At 36.5% G+C, this 18898-nt stretch overlaps 1 protein-coding gene across 6 annotated transcripts in view; it reads left to right on the plus strand.

Moving 5' to 3' along the window:
• Positions 1-18898, plus strand: part of npnta (nephronectin a) — a 172876-nt gene that overhangs the window by 130362 nt on the left and 23616 nt on the right. For all 6 annotated transcript variants that reach the window (XM_061983890.1, XM_061983891.1, XM_061983893.1 and 3 more), the window contains 2 exons: positions 5131-5520; positions 18713-18796. In XM_061983890.1, coding sequence (XP_061839874.1) covers positions 5131-5520; positions 18713-18796 — 474 coding nt within the window. The remainder of the gene's footprint in view (positions 1-5130; positions 5521-18712; positions 18797-18898) is intronic.

The following is an 18898-nucleotide window of genomic DNA, read 5'->3' on the forward strand; positions in this document are numbered from 1 at the left end:
CACACAAGTGTCAAAATAAGTTAACCAGTTTAGTAATCAATGGCATGTAACCGGTAGCATTGTGACTAGAGATGTCCGATTATCGGCCGATAAATGCGTTAAAATGTAATATCGGAAATTATCGGTATCGTTTTTTTTATTATCGGTATCGTTTTTTTTGTTTTTTTGTTTTTTTTATTAAATCAACATAAAAAACACAAGATACACTTACAATTAGTGCACCAACCCAAAAAACCTCCCTCCCCCATTTACACTCATTCACACAAAAGGGTTGTTTCTTTCTGTTATTAATATTCTGGTTCCTACATTATATATCAATATATATCAATTCAGTCTGCAAGGGATACAGTCCGTAAGCACACATGATTGTGCGTGCTGCTGGTCCACTAATAGTACTAACCTTTAACAGTTAATTTGACTCATTTTCATTAATTACTAGTTTCTATGTAACTGTTTTTATATTGTTTTACGTTCTTTTTTATTCAAGAAAATGTTTTTAATTTATTTAACTTATTTTATAAAAATTTTTTTAAAGTACCTTATCTTCACCATACCTGGTTGTCCAAACTAGGCATAATAATGTGTTAATTCCACGACTGCATATATCGGTTGATATCGGTATCGGTAATTAAAGAGTTGGACAATATCGGAATATTGGATATCGGCAAAAAGCCATTATCGGACATCCCTAATTGTGACATTCTTAACTAAGTATAAAAATAGATTAACCACTTAATCACTGGCACAGAACAGGAAGCCGTTTTTAACATTCTTAATTTATGAAAAACCAGGTTAGTATTTACTTAACGCAGTGATTGGGGGGTCAAGACGCGTCTCATTTTATGCATTCATTCCGTTCTTCAGTTCAGTTCAGTTCAGTTTCAGTTAATTTCGAACATGCATACGATACAATGTAATGCATCACACAATTCCAGTTGTTTCCTTACAGCACGTCCGAAAAGGAGTAGGAAGAAGCAGAGCTTTTTTAATCCTACCCCCTTTTCATATCATAGCAATTTTATCCAATTACCTTGTTCTCTGTAACAGAACAGTGAACAAATAAATAATATACCATAGTAAGCATACAAATAAATACATTAACAATATTTGTCTCAATAAAAAAAAAAAAAGGGTTCAAGATGTTTATCATAATTCTTGTTCTGTGTACTTTGTGAACACTTGTAGTTTGAACAGTCTCTTAAACTGAATCATATTGGTGCTTTGTTTGATTTCTTTGGTTAATACATTCCATAATTTAATTCCACATACTGATATACTAAAGGTTTTAAGTGTTGTACGAGCATACAAATGTTCTTTTATTGATATTATATCTATTATCGCTGACTTATTGTACACATTATTGTACGTATTATACTGAGCTGTCAGGGCAGTGATGCAAGATCCTGCTATGTGGAAAGTGAGATGAACTTTGGTTGTTGTCGTATGATGATTGTCGACTCACTCTGACATTTTCTGTTGTATTGTTATCTTCATCTGTTACCTGTCAGCCATCACTGTAAAACCACAACATTACAAAACAACCAAAAAGTGTAGCACATTTTTCTGTAAATGTTAACATTCTGATATGTCCGACATCAGGCGGCGGTTTGGGTGGCAATGTGTAGAGATAATGAGTTAATTTGTATAAAACTAATTGAATTTCTGCAAAACAGCACCATCTGGTAATTGAAGCCTCTAAACTGATCAACCCTATGGTGGACTGGGAATGTATCTAGGGCAGGGGAGAAAAACTCATTTTAGCTCAGGGGCCGCATGGAGGAAAATCTGTGCACACGCGGGCCGGACTATTAGAATCATGGCATTGAAACTAAGACATAAAGACGACTTCAGAACTTCTTTGTCCTACTTTGGCCAAAAATAGAACAAACACATTCTATTTTTTTTTTTTTTTCATTTTATTTTTATTGACATCCAGCATCAGACATTCCTATCCATTACATCATATTCACATCAATCATATATCTATTGTCTGCCCTAAATGTCAAAATATTTTTGTTTATATCCCACCCATACCTCTCACCCCCCCCAAGAAGAAAGAAACAACAAAAAAAACAAAGTAATATCTACAAATACATCAATTAAATAAACAAAGAAAGAAAGAAAGAAAAAAATAAATAATCATACATTAATAATAATAGTAATCAGAAATAAAATAAAATATAAACAGATACCTATATATATATATATATATATATATATATATATATATATATATATATATATATATATACATACCCACACATACATATATATATAAATATATAAATACCTATATATATATATATATATATATATATATATATATATATATATATATATATATATATATATATATATATATATATATATATATATACATACATACATACATACATACATATACATTTGTAGGGAGTAATCCCCCTTTTTTTTTTTTTTTTTTGGCAGTACAATCACTAATTCGAAAAATTAAAGTCAGGTTTATGGGGCGTGACATAGTTTACCCAATTTTCCCAGTATCAAGTAAATTTCACAACAACAACAAACAAACAAATTCTAAATTAAATTGGAAACTGTACATAAATATACTTAAGACAAAGATGGCAAAAATGATTGCTATGTTACATAAAATCAAAAACTCTGTAAATCAAAAGGCTCTTAACATGTTTCATAATTATTTCGTACTCCCATATCTCAATTATTGTGTTGAAATCTGGGGTAACAATTACAAATCAAACATCAACTCTATATTCTTACTTCAAAAGAAAGCGATTAGAATTGTAAATTATGCGGATTAAATAGATTCAATCTTGCACGTGGAAAGTTTAAGTGAGGGCTTTAGTTGTGGATTTCATTTATAAGTAAAGGTAAGACCATAATAACGTTTTTTTTTATTAAATGTGCTTTTTTGTGTGCTACAGTTTGTATGTGTAAAGTTAAAGTTAAGTTAAAGTACCAATGATTGTCACACACACACTAGGTGTAATGAAATTTGTCGTCTGCATTTGACCCATCCCCTTGATCACCCCCTGGGAGGTGAGGGGAGCAGTGGGCAGCAGCGGCGCCGTGCCCGGGAATCATTTTTGGTGATTTAACCCCCAATTCCAACCCTTGATGCTGAGTGCCAAGCAGGGAAGAATGCTGGTATGAGCTTTTAAACATAACCCGTTAACTGCTGCCAATCAAATGGTGAATAAGATACTCTTTAGGGTTCATATGTTTGTAAATCTGACTGTGATGAAGTCAGTGCCTCACCAGCCATGAACCTCACCGCACGTCACTGGCAGACTGTATTGACATATATTGATGTATAATGTAGGAACCATAATATTAATAACAGAAAGAAACAACCCTTTTGTGTGAATGAGTGTAAATGGGGGAGGGACTTTTTTTGGGTTGGTGCACTAATTGTAAGTGTATCTTGTGTTTTTTATGTTGATTTAATAAAAAAAACAAACAAAAAAAAAAAAACGATTCCAATAATAAAAAACCTGATACCGATCATTTCCGATATTACATTTTAACGCATTTTTCGGCCGATAATATCGGCAGGCCGATATTATCAAACATCTCTAATAATAATGGAAGTATAATTGTTTGTATATAGTATATAATTGGTGCAAAGGTTTAACATGTGTACAAGGATATTTCACATGCCTTTACTGTGTATATAATTTAACTGTGTTTATGTTGTGTACAATGTGTATTTATAATATGTTGTACAAAGGTAATTTCTTAATTTTCGGAAGTTCATCTTGTACTTGACATTGTTTATAGGGTTAGGCGCAATAAGTGTTCAACTTCAGCCTAAACCCTTTCGGCCTGCAACATTTTCTTTTTCAATCTATGAATGTACAACTGTTTGTTTATTTTGTTGACCATTGACCGAAGACGAATAATAATAAACTAATAATAATAATAAATAATAAAATATTACATTAAAAATATATTAAAAACTACCGGCAGCGGTAAAGTTTAGATCCATGAAGGAAAGAAGAAAGTGAATGAATGTTTATAACTGAATACATATGCATAAACATTTGTTTTCTTTTGTATTCTTTTTTTTAAGGAATTAACCCTTGTGTAGTGTTCATATTGTTGTTACTCAGCCAGCGTTTGTGGGTCCGATGGACCCGTTGCATTTTTGTGACTTTTAATGCCCCACAATCAAACACTTTTATGTTAAAATACTGAACAGTTGCACGGAACATTTCTCTGCCAGTTTCTGCATCCCACAGGGATTCTTCTTCTTTGTGTTTCTGCACCTGCAGTTCCCACACAAGGTTGCAACATTGTTTGTCAACACTGTCTGCTCTCATTTTCTCGCACATTTGACCCTCTGATGTTCTGTGTACCTACACTCTGTCCTCCTCCTGTTTAGGCCTGCTGTATGGGTGGGTGGGTGCGTGTGGTACACAGAACATCAATTTCCACACTTTTAGTCCAGTGGACCCGGGAATCTTATATGTAATAGAAATGTGTAGGGGGGGTGTATGGTGTGTGGTCATTAAATATGCATTCTGATATATGTTCTTCACAGAAAATGAGCCAAAGTCAGTGAGTCTCAGTTTGAAAAATTAATTAATTGTATCATTTTTCTTTAAAAAAAAAATTAAAACGGGTCCCACAGACCCGAACACCACACAAGGGTTAAGTAACGTTTATGACAACCTTTTTCCAAAACACAATATAGAATGTGAGATACAACAGGATAATGCATACATTTATCATTTGTTTTCAAAACGCTTACAAAAAAGTGTGACCCCAGAAATTTACTGTGTGACCCCATTTTTATGACTTGATTTTGAAACTTCCTCGCGCCAACACTGATGGAGTATTGGTGCGTGCAAAACAGCAGCAGGTTCTAATACTAATCAAATATCATCCCGGGGGCCATAGATAATTCATTGGGCCTTGACTCACCTCTAAATTCAGCTGGGGTAGGCTCCAGCCTGTCTGTTTTCATTTTTCATATCACCAGAGACTCCCTGTGACTGTCAATATTTGTTAAATGGTGTTAAAGAGACACATAATAGGTTATAGCATGCTATTTAACGCATATTACCAGTCTCATTATGACACTAAATGGCCCATCCGCTGCCTCATTAAGTCTTCCACTACTCTTCGCAGCCATTCCCAAAGTGGTCATCAAGCCTCCCAGACCGGGCGTGTTCCCCCCGAGCCATCACAACCACCTCCCCGACATCGACCAGAGGAGGACCACCACCACCCTGCGCCCAGTGGTAACGATGTTTTTCCCCGTCGCCCCCAAAACGACGACCGTCGCCACGACGACGACCACTGTCAGAGCAACGCCACCTCCGGCGAGGGCTACTCCGCCTCCACGCAGGACACCGCCTGCTACAAAGAAGCCCTTCGTCCCCACCAGGAGGCCGCCCGCACCCACAAGCAAGCCCTACGTCTCTCCAAGGCCGGTGGTCCCGACCAGGCGGACCCCGGGTGTTACAACTGTGGACAACAGCATCCACAAGGCCACCAAGCACAGAGGAGACGTCTATAGTAAGTCCTGTTTTTATCTCTCGTGATTTACAGCAAAACAAAATCTTTTTGTCGCTCCGAGAGGAATTATAAGCCATTCAGCAAATGGCATTAGTGGCTTTTAGCACCGTTTAGGGGCAGCATAAGAGGCCGTAAAAGCTACATTGCTAATAAAAGTTCTATATTTGACTTTTAAAGCACTTTTAGACACAAATATGGTAATTGCTTTTTGGTAAGTAATTGCCTTTTCCCAAACAAGTACATATTCATAGTCATTCTAGAACAACAGAACTAAAATATGAATTCCTTTATATCTGATAATATTATACCCTTAAAAAAACTGTGTTACAGGTTCTAGGAACTATTTTTCCCCAGAGTAAACAATGTCAATACAAACAGTCTGTTCTGGTGTCAAACTGTCGCCATCATAATCAATCCTCAAATTCTCATCAATTCATATAAAATGTTTTTAGTGGCCATACATACAAGTGTAAAAAAAAGAAACAATGCTATTCCTTTTTTGCATCTTGCAAGTGCGGAAAAAAACCCCTTTCAATTCAAAAAGTGATTTCCTTGAAGAAATAAATAAATAAATATTGAATCAATAAATCAATCCCGGGGGACGGTGTGGCGCGGTTGGGAGAGTGGCTGTGCCAGCAAACTGAGGGTTCCTGGTTCAATCCCCACCTTCTACCAACCTCGTCACGTCCGTTGTGTCCTTGAGCAAGACACTTTAACCTTGCTCCTGACGGGTCGTGGTTAGGGCCTCGCATGGCAGCTCCCGCCATCAGTGTGTGAATGTGTGTGTGAATGGGTGAATGTGGAAATAGTGTCAAAGCGCTTTGAGTACCTTTAAGGTAGAAAAGCGCTATACAAGTATAACCCACCATTTTACCTTTAAAAAGTAGTAACAACGTATATATATAACATCTGGCTTTCAGTCAAGCAAGTAAACACTACACTCGTCCTTTGCCACATCGCGCTTCAAATTTTACGGCTTTACCATGTTTGTTTTTCAAAGTATATTTTACATATTATATTTAATCGCTTGCCTTTTCAAGCATAAAAATGGCTAGAAGAACCAAAAATATCAATTCTACAATAGTATTGGCCATTAGATGAGACCAAACCAATCAGAGCACGCTGTTGAATATTGTGGCCCCTGATTGGCTCAGCCTCAGACAGCATTACTATATTGGATTAAGATCAAGCTGCACCAAATGATAAAATAAATACATTTAATAAAGTCAAATACAAATAAGGCAACAAGAGAAGTATCCTACACTTCTCTTTTGTAAAGTAAATCTGAACAGCCGATATGGGCATCTACATCAACTATATGATTTGCCTGAGAAGCTGGACAGGACAAAATAAATAAATAAAAAAATAAAATAAAAAAATAAAAAGAGATTGTAAAGGTGACGAAAGGGTATTATTTCATGTCTAGAGGGCTCATCATTTTGAAAAACATATTTACAAGTTAGTTTTATTGTGCACTAGCGTGGTTTGTATGGTATACCAGTACTAATAAAGTACCGTGGTACTATTTATTAAAAAAAAAAAAAAAAAAAAAAAAAAAGGTACTATACTGTAATCGAAAAATACCGGTACTTTTTTTTTCCAATGACATGAGGCGCGCTTTGGTGACATTGTTGGTATACTTTACAAGCCGGGGCGCAAGTTAGTCATCACACACACACACACACACACACACACACACACACACACACACACACACACACACACACACACACACACACACACACACACACACACACACACTCAAGCACTTGCAAGCAGAAACAAATGAAGACAGAGAGAGAGAATGGACATATTTTGTCTTAAAAACGAATAAAATACTTGGAGCAATAAACATTTAAGCGCTGCTCTGAAAGTTGTACTGTAAATAGCTAGTAGCTAGCTAGCAGCTAATGTCTCTCCGTAGTGTTTTAGCTACTTCTAAATAACTAATCCTAATACAAATAAAGTAAGTTTCTTACAAATATCATCCATATCGGACGAGGAATAGCTAAACATGCTCCACTACACATCGTAGGAGGATACTATAGCTAACCGCTAATGCTCCTGAATATAAACAAAAGGGTGGATCTATACACGTATCGATTATAATGATACCAAGTACATGAGCTGTATACGGTCGATACCACAATGATACAATATTTTACATCATTTAAAAAAAAAAAAAAATTATGTATGTCTGGACATGGGAGAACTTTCAATATGACAAATGTATGATCGTGTAACTACTTGGTATCGGATCGATACCCAAATTTGTGGTATAATCCAAAACTAATGTAAAGTATCCAAACAACAGAAGAATAAGTGCTTATTACATTTGAACAGAAGTGTAGATAGAACATGAAACACATAAAGTAAGCAGATATTAACAGTAAATGAACAAGTAGATTAATAATCCATTTTCTACCGCTTGTCCCTCATAATGTTGACAAAATAATAGAATGGGAAATGACACAATATGTTACTGCATACATCAGCTGTCATGATCCGTGGTCGGATCATGTTTAGTTTAGTTATGTTTGGTTAGTTTTGGACTCCTTTAGTTATTGCTTGTGCACCTGTGAGTTTGTTTCGTCACCATGGTTACTTATTATTTTCACCTGCCGCTTGTGTTCTCGACGCGCACCTGTTTTTCATCACTGACACTATTTAAGCCTGCCTTTCTGTTCACTCGTCCTGTGCTCCTTGTTTGCGGTAAGCTACATCACGTTGGTTTGTTTTCATGTTTCTGAGTCCTGTGCTAAGTTTAGCCTTAGCTTCCCGTGCGTTCGGCACGCTTTTCTTTTGCTTGTTTTCTGTTTATTGTGTAAATAAATCACCTCATACCTTCACGTTTTTGTCCGGAGTGTCCGTGTTGCACGGAAGGAACGATCCCGCATCAATATGCGACCCCCACGTGACATCAGCAGCCAAATTAGGAGCCTAAAATTAGGAGAAGTTGTCTAGTATGTTCACTATGTCATTTAATGCCAAAACACGTTTAATGTATAATAAGATTTTTTTTGTTAACATTTTTTTTGTGGTGCCCTTTATTTTGAAAAGTAATGACAAGTATTGAAATACATTTTGGTATACTGGTACCAGCATATTGGTATCGAGACAATCTTAGCTCAAGCTATGAAAATATTATAATCAATAATTCATAATTCATTCATCACAGTCATGTCTGTAATCAATTAACAGCCAATTAAAGAAAAAGCAAACCAAGTTTAGTTTTTATTTCACTGCATTTTATAATTTTTTTTTCATTTTACCTTGCAGTAAATCTTCGAGACGTAAAAAAACAAAACCGTACAATATTTAGTAAAACTCAGTAAAATGTGTGCTGCGGCAAGGTTGAGTATTGCAGGTGACATATTTGCACTAGCAGATGGCGCCACCTAATTAGAAATGTGTAAAGGGGAGCACAGATTACATCAGCACGTCTGCACGCCAGAACTTCCAGACGCTGGCTGGGAGGCGACTTCTCTCTGAGCTCTTTATTCACATAATTGTACAGAAATGAATGAAGCTTGGCGTCAAATGAGTCATTTGTGCACCTTGAATACCTCAAAATGTGTGCATGGATATTTATAAATATTAATCTATTGCTTTCGATTTGGGGCCGATGATCCAGCAAAATGATGCAATTAGTCTTTAGTCGTAGTAGCCTGAATCTTCCAAACACAGTTTAGTTTTGGAGCAACACAGTGTAGTAGGGTTTTACGGTATACCGGTATTAGTATAGTACCGCGATACTAATTAATCATATTCGGTACTATACCGCCTCTGAAAAGTACCAGCCATTGGTGGATCTACACCTAACATCCACTTTAATGATACCATGATAATACCAATAATACCATGAATTGATTAACGTGGACCCCGACTTAAACAAGTTGAAAAACTTATTTGGGTGTTACCATTTAGTGGTCAATTGTACGGAATATGTACTGTACTGTGCAATGTACTAATAAAAGTCTCAATCAAAAAAAAAAAACAAGTACAGGAACGTATCCAGTCGATACTACCGGTACTATGATTACGTCAATATTTTTTGGCATCACAAAATATTCTTTCATTTTTTTAAACTGTATATTATGTTTATAAACTCAGTAAATATGTCCCTGGACACATGAGGACTTTGAATATGACCAATGTATGATCCTGTAACGACTTGGTATCGGATTGATACCCAAATTTATGGTATCATCCAAAACTAATGTAAAGTATCCAAACAACAGAAGAATAAATGATTATTACATTTTAACAGAAGTGTAGATAGAACATGTTAAAAGAGAAAATAACCAGATATTAACAGTAAATGAACAAGTAGATTAATAATTCATTTTCTACCACTTGTCTTTAATAATTTTGACAAAATAATAGAATGAAAAATGACACAATATGTTACTGCATACGTCAGCAGTTAAATTAGGAGCCTTTGTTTGTTTACTTACTACTAAAAGACAAGTTGTCTTGTATGTTCACTATTTTATTTAAGGACAAACTTTCAATAAAAAACATATGTTTAATGTACCCTAAGATTTTTTGTTAAAATAAATCCAAAATGAAATTTTTTTTGGTCCCCTTTATTTAGAAAAGTATCAAAGTACCGAAAAGTATCAAAATAATTTTAGTACCGGTACCAAAATATTGGTATTGGGACTATTATTAGCTTGAAATAATAGCTTCAAAATTATTTAAACAGCATGTTGACTTATTACAAGGTCAGTAACTCAATCGCTACCATGGAAATACTTTTATGCTAAAATAAAAGTCCAAAGTTGTGCAGTGTTTGGTTTCACACTAAACTAAAGTAATCAGGCAATTTTTGTCCCTTCTTATTCTGACATTTTTTTATGCGCAGGACACAGGTGGCGGTTTCCCTAGGAGGATGTTAGAATTGTGTGTGTTTGTACTTAAGGCCTCAACATGGGCCTAAAATTGCATCGCTTTCTTCAATTTGGATGAAGTTATGACATTTTAAGAAAAAAAAAAAGGGAACCATTAAGAAAGTGCTGCCACACAAACCCCGAAATAAATATTTGAAAATCAAGACTACATTTCCTGCGATTGGGGACAATCTACACTATTTTTACCTTTGGATTTATTGTCATCAACCAACCTCTTTTAGCTGTATTTTAAACTCCTACATGTCCCATGTAATGTGCCACATAATTGTTTTTGTTTTTTTAGGAGATAATTTACTAACAATATTATCATTAAAAATGTAATGTAAAATTATATAACATGCATGCAAAGAACTCCGAAAATGTTTCCCATTTGGCATTTCAATTGTTGCGTCCGACCAGTCTTCCTCTCAGGGAATAAAACACAGTTTCCCAAGTTCTTTCGGATGACATATATGTTGAGTAAGAAGGACCACCGAGACTGAATAACAATATCACCAAGTTTTACTAAAGCTTTAGGAGACCAGCCCTCACAATGCGATAATAGCAGCATCTTATTTAGTACGAAAACAGCTCCTCCCGCCCAGAAAGAAATACAGCCTTTTTTTTCTAAACCGATAAGGCCTCCTCCACAAAAAGGGAGTACATTATACTCCCGGTAGACATTCCAGCCTTCAAGGTGAAACACAGAGTTTACTAACTATTAGCTGCTTTAAACATGATTATGGATAAAGATAAAGAAAGAACACTTAAAAAATATATGCATTCCCCACACTATCCCCCTCAGGTGATATATTTCCTATTTTGTGACCACAGTTTACCATCCGTCACATCAAAAATATACCTTCTCGCTAGGGATGTCCGGTAATGGCTTTTTGCCGATATCCGATATTCCGATATTGTCCAACTCTTTAATTACCGATACAGATATCAACCGATACCGATATCAACCGATGTATGCAGTCGTGGAATTAACACATTATTATGCCTAATTTGGACAACCAGGTATGGTGAAGATAAGGTACTTTTAAAAAAAATAAATAAAATAAGATAAATAAATTAAAAACATTTTCTTGAATAAAAAAGAAAGTAAAACAATATAGAAACAGTTACATAGAAACTAGTAATGAATGAAAATTAGTAAAATTAACTGTTAAAGGTTAGTACTATTAGTGGACCAGCAGCACGCACAATCATGTGTGCTTACGGACTGTATCCCTTGCAGACTGTATTGATATATATTGATATATAATGTAGGAACCAGAATATTAATAACAGAAAGAAACAACCCTTTTGTGTGAATGAGTGTAAATGGGGGAGGGAGGTTTTTTGGGTTGTTGCACTAATTGTAAGTGTATCTTGTGTTTTTTATGTTGATTTAATAAAAAAATTAAAAAAATTAAATTAAAAAAACGATACTGATAATAAAAAAAACGATACCGATCATTTCCGATGTTACATTTTAACGCATTTATCGGCCGATAATATCGGACATCCCTACTTCTCGCTGGCTACTAATAGATCATCTAGAATTGCAACTGGTTCGGAGCTAACATTGTTCGGATTGTAATCGTCGAAATATGATTAGCAACAAAATGGACAGCAAACATAAACAACAACAAGTAAGCTAGCTAGATGGTTAGCTAACTCGTGAGCTGGTTTCGCCGCTCTCAACCATGGTCCTAACTTTTTTCTTCTATTTATTTTGGAGCACCGAAACAAGCTTGTTAGTGAGCTAACCATCTAGCTAGCCTACTTGTTGTCGCCTACGTTCGCTATCCGAGCCACAACGTTGACGGCTTTCTACGTTGCTGTATTAGCTTGTCCTGCAACTCAGTGCGGCGTTTAGGCAAGAGGAAAAGCGAGTATCTGCGACTGAGAGCGTTTAACAAATTTTGTTTGGATCGTATTTTTATTGATATTTCATTAAAACAAAACACGGAAGTGATATTTTTGTGACGATCTGCCACTTAATTTCTGTTTGTTCCCTTGTCTGATATTTATTTCTGCTGATTGGCAGCCTGGCCACACCTGGTACTAATCAGCAGGCTGATATTTATGCCTGCCTTGCCTGCTCCTCAGCGCTCGAGGATTGACCATTGTTTGAGAACCGTTCCATGCTTTCTCCTTTGTTAATTATATTAAAATCATCTTACCTGCTCACCGTTCTCCATGCCAGTTCCCAACAATTTTGATGCGAAAATGAATGTTAAAAGTGCGAATTTTCCCGGAAATTTCACATGCCTGCATATCAGTCAACAGACAGACATTCATTTGAACTGCCCTTTTGATAATAAAGTACCATAAATGTCCTGATCCTGATCATATTTTCCTTTACCACAGCTGTGTCCCAGTGTTTACATGGCTATAGATTGTACTCACGTGAAAGATTCCTTCAAAAGGGATGCATGTTCAGGGAGACACAATTACATTCCCATTTTCCCTGTTATACATACGCAGGGGTTGCATGAATCCCAGGAGGGTGCGTGTCTTGCCAGAACACCGGCTCGATTCAGGAGCAAGCTGCAACGAACGCGTCGTCTACCCATAGTTCTTAGATACCAATCCGCACCACTATGCCGGAAAATGGTACTTTAACTTTTAATAAATTAGGTTTCTTCCAGGTAGCGTTATCACTGGAAAAGCAAAGGATAAGCACCGAGCAGGACGACACAAGAAGCTTACGCTAAACCTTCAATGAAGTCGTAGGTGTGATCAATCCAGATGTTGATGCTATCAACACCGAGTATATTATCAGTATATAAACAGTACTGAAGTGTTTGGATCGATATTTTTCTTTTCCTTGTTCTTATTATTACAAAATAATTTTTTGGGTGTTTTTTTTAATTCATGTTTAAAGCTCACAGCTTTAAACAGCTTTTGTTTATTTATTGTACACTAGCCACTTTATTTTGTTTAAAGAAAATATATTGTGCCTTCATACCACAAATTCAGATTCTAGATATACAAACCCCGTTTCCATATGATACAATGATTTGCAAATCATTTTCAACCCATATTCAGTTGAATATGCTACAAAGACAAGATATTTGATGTTCAAACTGATAAACTTTTTTTTTTTTTGCAAATAATCATTAACTTTAGAATGTGATGCCAGCAACACGTGACAAATAAGTTGGGAAAGGTGCCAATAAATACTGATAAAGTTGAGGAATGCTCATCAAACACTTATTTGGAACATCCCACAGGTGAACAGGCAAATTGGGAACAGGTGGGTGCCATGATTGGGTATAAAAGTAGATTCCATGAAATGCTCAGTCATTCACAAACAAGGATGAGGCGAGGGTCACCACTTTGTCAACAAATGCGTGAGCAAATTGTTGAACAGTTTAAGAAAAACCTTCCTCAACCAGCTATTGCAAGGAATTTAGGGATTTCACCATCTACGGTCCGTAATATCATCAAAGGGTTCAGAGAATCTGGAGAAATCACTGCACGTAAGCAGCTAAGCCCGTGACCTTCGATCCCTCGGGCTGTACTGCATCAACAAGCGACATCAGTGTGTAAAGGATATCACCACATGGGCTCAGGAACACTTCAGAAACCCACTGTCAGTAACTACAGTTGGTCGCTACATCTGTAAGTGCAAGTTAAAACTCTCCTATGCAAGGCGAAAACCGTTTATCAACAACACCCAGAAACGCCGTCGGCTTCGCTGGGCCTGAGCTCATCTAAGATGGACTGATACAAAGTGATCTGTGGTCTGATGAGTCCACATTTCAAATTGTTTTTGGAAACTGCAGACATCGTGTCATCCGGACCAAAGGGGAAGCGAACCATCCAGACTGTTATCGACGCAAAGTTCAAAAGCCAGCATCTGTGATGGTATGGGGGTGCATTAGTGCCCAAGACATGGGTAACTTACACATCTGTGAAGGCACCATTAATGCTAAGAGGTACATACAGGTTTTAGTACAACATATGCTGCCATCTAAGCGCCGTCTTTTCCATGGACGCCCCTGCTTATTTCAGCAAGACAATGCCAGGCCACGTGTTACATCAACGTGGCTTCATAGTAAAAGAGTGCGGGTACTAGACTGACCTGCCTGTAGTGCAGACCTGTCTCCCATTGAAAATGTGTGGCGCATTATGAAGCCTAAAATACCACAACGGAGACCCCCGGACTGTTGAACAACTTAAGCTGTACATCAAGCAAGAATGGGAAAGAATTCCACCTGAGAAGCTTAAAAAATGTGTCTCCTCAGTTCCCAAACGTTTACTGAGTGTTGTTAAAAGGAAAGGCCATGTAACACAGTGGTGAACATGCCCTTTCCCAACTACTTTGGCACGTGTTGCAGCCATGAAATTTTAAGTTAATTATTAGTTGCAAAAAAAAAAAAGTTTATGAGTTTGAACATCAAATATCTTGTCTTTGTAGTGCATTCAATTGAATATGGGTTGAAAAGGATTTGCAAATCATTGTATTCCGTTTATATTTACATCTAACTAATTTCCCAACTCATATGGAAACGGGGTTTGTAATAAGATGAGCTTTAGAAAAATGAGTTATTGTGTTTACGCAAGTTACTTTCTATAAAATATTTTAATTTCTATAATCAAAAATGTTGATTGGGACATCTGGTCATGTACGTCATAAACTCCCAGTATTTTCTGCTGTAAAGTAAATAGACACAGCATTTATATTGTAATTATTGTCTATAGCGACGCCCACTTTAATAGAGCCCCAAATAGTTGCTATTATGAAATTGCTTCACCCCAAAAATAAATGCCTTGTACTCTCTGCAGTTGACTAAATAAGAGCAGAATTTATACCTTGACCTTATTTCCTCAAATAGAGGCCAGTGCTGTAATGGAGCACAACATTTGCGTTTGCTGTATTTCCTCACCGGACCTCAAATTAGACACACTCCACTAAACGTATGAAGAATATGAGCTCACGTCTAAACTAAGAGTGCGTATAAAGGTCTATTTTCAGCTAGTCGCAGTTCAACTTTCACTTTCCTTAATCAGGACGGTTTTATTTGTGCACTCCTTGACCGGATGCGTGATATCCAAGGAGAGAGGGGGGCGGTGGGGTTATGGTGCATTCCTTTAAGTCCAGCTGCACACACATTGAGCCCTGGATGCCAGGGAGTGCTGGAGGTTCTGGTGCTCACTTGGATGAGTTTGTGGGTCTCAGACTCCTATGACTCATTTGTTGGGCCGAGTGTCGGGTCACAGGACGGCCAGTCTGAAGCAGCTTCAGTGCTGAACGGGACGCCTCGTAAGGCCGGGAGTTGTTTGTTTTACCTGTGCCAAATATAATAAGTGTACGAGTCTATGTTTTTATAATGACATCTAATCAGCGTTCATTTAAATGTCTTGTTGATGCCAGTCAGCAAAATATAATACAATACAATATGTTTTTAATTGTATCTATTACTACCATTATTATTGTTATCATACTATTTTTATTCAACGTTTTCTTTTAGTTACCAATTTTCTTTGTGTAATCCCAAAAAAATACAAAAATAATTTAAAAAAGAAGTGAGTTTTTGTTTTCAGTATGCACTGCATTATATTAAATTGTCTATGCTCAGTAAAAAAAACAAAAAACATTTTAAAACTAAATATTCATGAATAACTTATTTTTTTTCACCACATATTGAAGGGGTCCAATTATGATTTTTTTTTTTACATTTAAAACACTTCTTTGTGGTCTACATAACACTTAATGGTGGTCCTTTGGTCAAGATTTTTTATAGATTATGTTTTACAGACCGTCTTTCTGACCGTCTCTTCATGATGCGCCGTTTTGTAGGCGGTCTTATTGATGTGCCTCCACTTTGATTGCATCTTCTCCCCTCCAACCATGTGTAGTTTTTAGCGCTTCCATATTAAGTGTACTGACAGATATAAGTTAGAACTATACCAGGGGTGCTCATCACGTCGATCGCGAGCTACCGGTCGATCTCGGAGGGTGTTTCAGTAGATCACCAGCCAGGCATTAAAAAAATAGTCCTAAAAATGAGTGATCATAAATCTTCACTATGACGTCACTTTCGTCACTTGATTGACATTCACGGCACCCGAGGGTCTTCTGAGATGACGCTGGCTGCTGCCAGCTCATTAAAATTACCGACTGGAAGGCGAGAAACACTTTATTTCAACAGACTCTGGCGCCGTACCTGTTGTCAAAACTCCAAAGACCGACTGCACAGTTGCACAGGTGTGCTAACAAAACAAGAGTCTCAGAAAGCTGGCGTGCACAAGCTAGCAAGCTACGGAGTTTGCCGACAATGTATTTCTTGTAAAGTGTATACAAAGGAGTACGGAAGCTGGATAAATAAGATGCCAAAAACCAACCACTTTCATGTGGTATTGGACAGAAAGGAGGACTTTTTTTCTCCTCCATTCGAAAATGCGGATGTTTTTAGCACCACTGTCTGATTCCAATCAATGCAAGTCATCAGAATCAGGTAATACACCAACTTATATTCTTGTCTTCATGAAAGAAAGGAATCTATATGTGTTAAACATGCTTGTATTATCTTTAAACACCTTTAACTTATTAATAATATTAACTATATGTGTTAAACATGCTTGTATTATCATTAAACACCTTTAACTTGTTAACAATATTAACTATATGTGTTAAACATACTTGTATTATCTTTAAACACCTTTAACTTATTAATAATATTAACTATATGTATTAAACATGCTTGTATTATCATTAAACACCTTTAACTTGTTAACAATATTAACTATATGTGTTAAACATGCTTGTATTATCATTAAACACCTTTAATTTATTAACAATATTAACTATGTGTTTAACATGATTGTATTATCATTAAACACCTTTAATTTATTAACAATATTGACTATTTGTGTTAAACATGCTTGCATTATCATTAAACACCTTTAACTTATTAACAAAAACATATATTTCATAAATAAGTAGATATAAATTATATATATGAATGAGGTAGATCCCCACGATTTGATCAATTGAAAAGTAGCTCGCCTGCAGAAAAAGTGTGAGCACCCCTGAACTATACGCTACTTTGTATCAGAAATGGTAGCAGCGGAGGGTCCATGTGCTTGTACGAGCCAGTCTGCCGCACAACAAGAGGATAAAGAAAAAGAAGGAGCTTATTTTCTGTAACTTTGGACTACAATGGCAGACTCGGGCAAAGCTCTTGGGGTACATTTCTAGCATGTATGGAAATATACGATGGGAGAAACCTTACGAATTGGGCAATTTCCAAGCAAATTGTTTGGAGGAAGTATGAAGGAAGGCAAGATTGTTTTATAAATATCAATATAATTTTAGCATAGGAGCCGCATGGAGGAAAATCTATTCCCAGGTAGGCAGGACTGGTAAAATCATGGCATGATAACTTAAAAACAAAGACGACTTTAGATTGTTTGCTTTGTTTACAACAAACTTAGACTTAGTCTCAGTGTATATACAAAGCCAATGAACATGAAGTCATAGCCTATCTGGGATTGAACAACATAAATAAACTTCTAGGTGTTAAATACCTAATTTGTCATTGCCAGGTATTAACCTTGTGCTAACTCAACAAACTACACACACGGAGGTAGAAACTGTTGAAGATTGTTGAGTTACACTCACTTTTCTCATTTTTGAATGAGACATTTAGGGGCAATGAGGGTGCCAAAGAATACTGTGTTCGAAGTAGAAGACCTAAAACTGCAGGTTTTTTGTTTCATTTGTTCGAGGGGAGGAGGCACAGCCACACTTTACCATAGCTATATGCGCTTTACTGCGTACCTCTTGCTTAGCCCCGGTATCAAGCGTTTGCTTGGCCAACAGAGTTGTTTTTGCGACACCCAGTCGACACATTTAGATCAATTTCTTTCATTAAACAATTTCAGCTCAATTTTATACTTAGCAAACTCATCTCACGGGCCGCGTAAAACCTGTGGGCCTGATCCGACCCACGGGCCGTACGTTTGACACCCCAAATCTACACCATGCCTCCATTGGTGAGTTCAAGTTTTAGGGACTTATGCAGATCCCAAATACACAAAAACAGGTAACAATAGATAACAAAAGTTGGATTTTGCATAATAGGTCACCCTTAAGTCCAGTGAATACTATTTAAACACAAAAAACATATATGTAATGAGTGGAGTTACTTATTCATGTAAATAAATAATTGCATAATTTAATATAGTGATATTAAAATTTGACATGGGCCCTGTATTTCTTGCAAAAGGTTTCATACAGTGGTTGCACTGACAACAACTAACACATTGTGTTGATGTAAATCTTCTTCTGCCTTCAGTTCCGCCGCACGGTAAAGACGACATGCTGGTGGACTACGAGATCTTGCTTGGCGACGAGGATGAGCAAGTTAACGATGAAGCCGGTAAGCCATAATGTCCAAGATGATCCTCTGTATTGTCTGCCTGTGACTAAATTGGGGCCCAAAGCAGGATTTAATTCTGATTACAAACGTTTCTATTGTGAT

This window comes from Nerophis lumbriciformis, linkage group LG25 (assembly GCF_033978685.3).
Source record: "Nerophis lumbriciformis linkage group LG25, RoL_Nlum_v2.1, whole genome shotgun sequence".
Lineage (NCBI taxonomy): Eukaryota > Metazoa > Chordata > Actinopteri > Syngnathiformes > Syngnathidae > Nerophis > Nerophis lumbriciformis.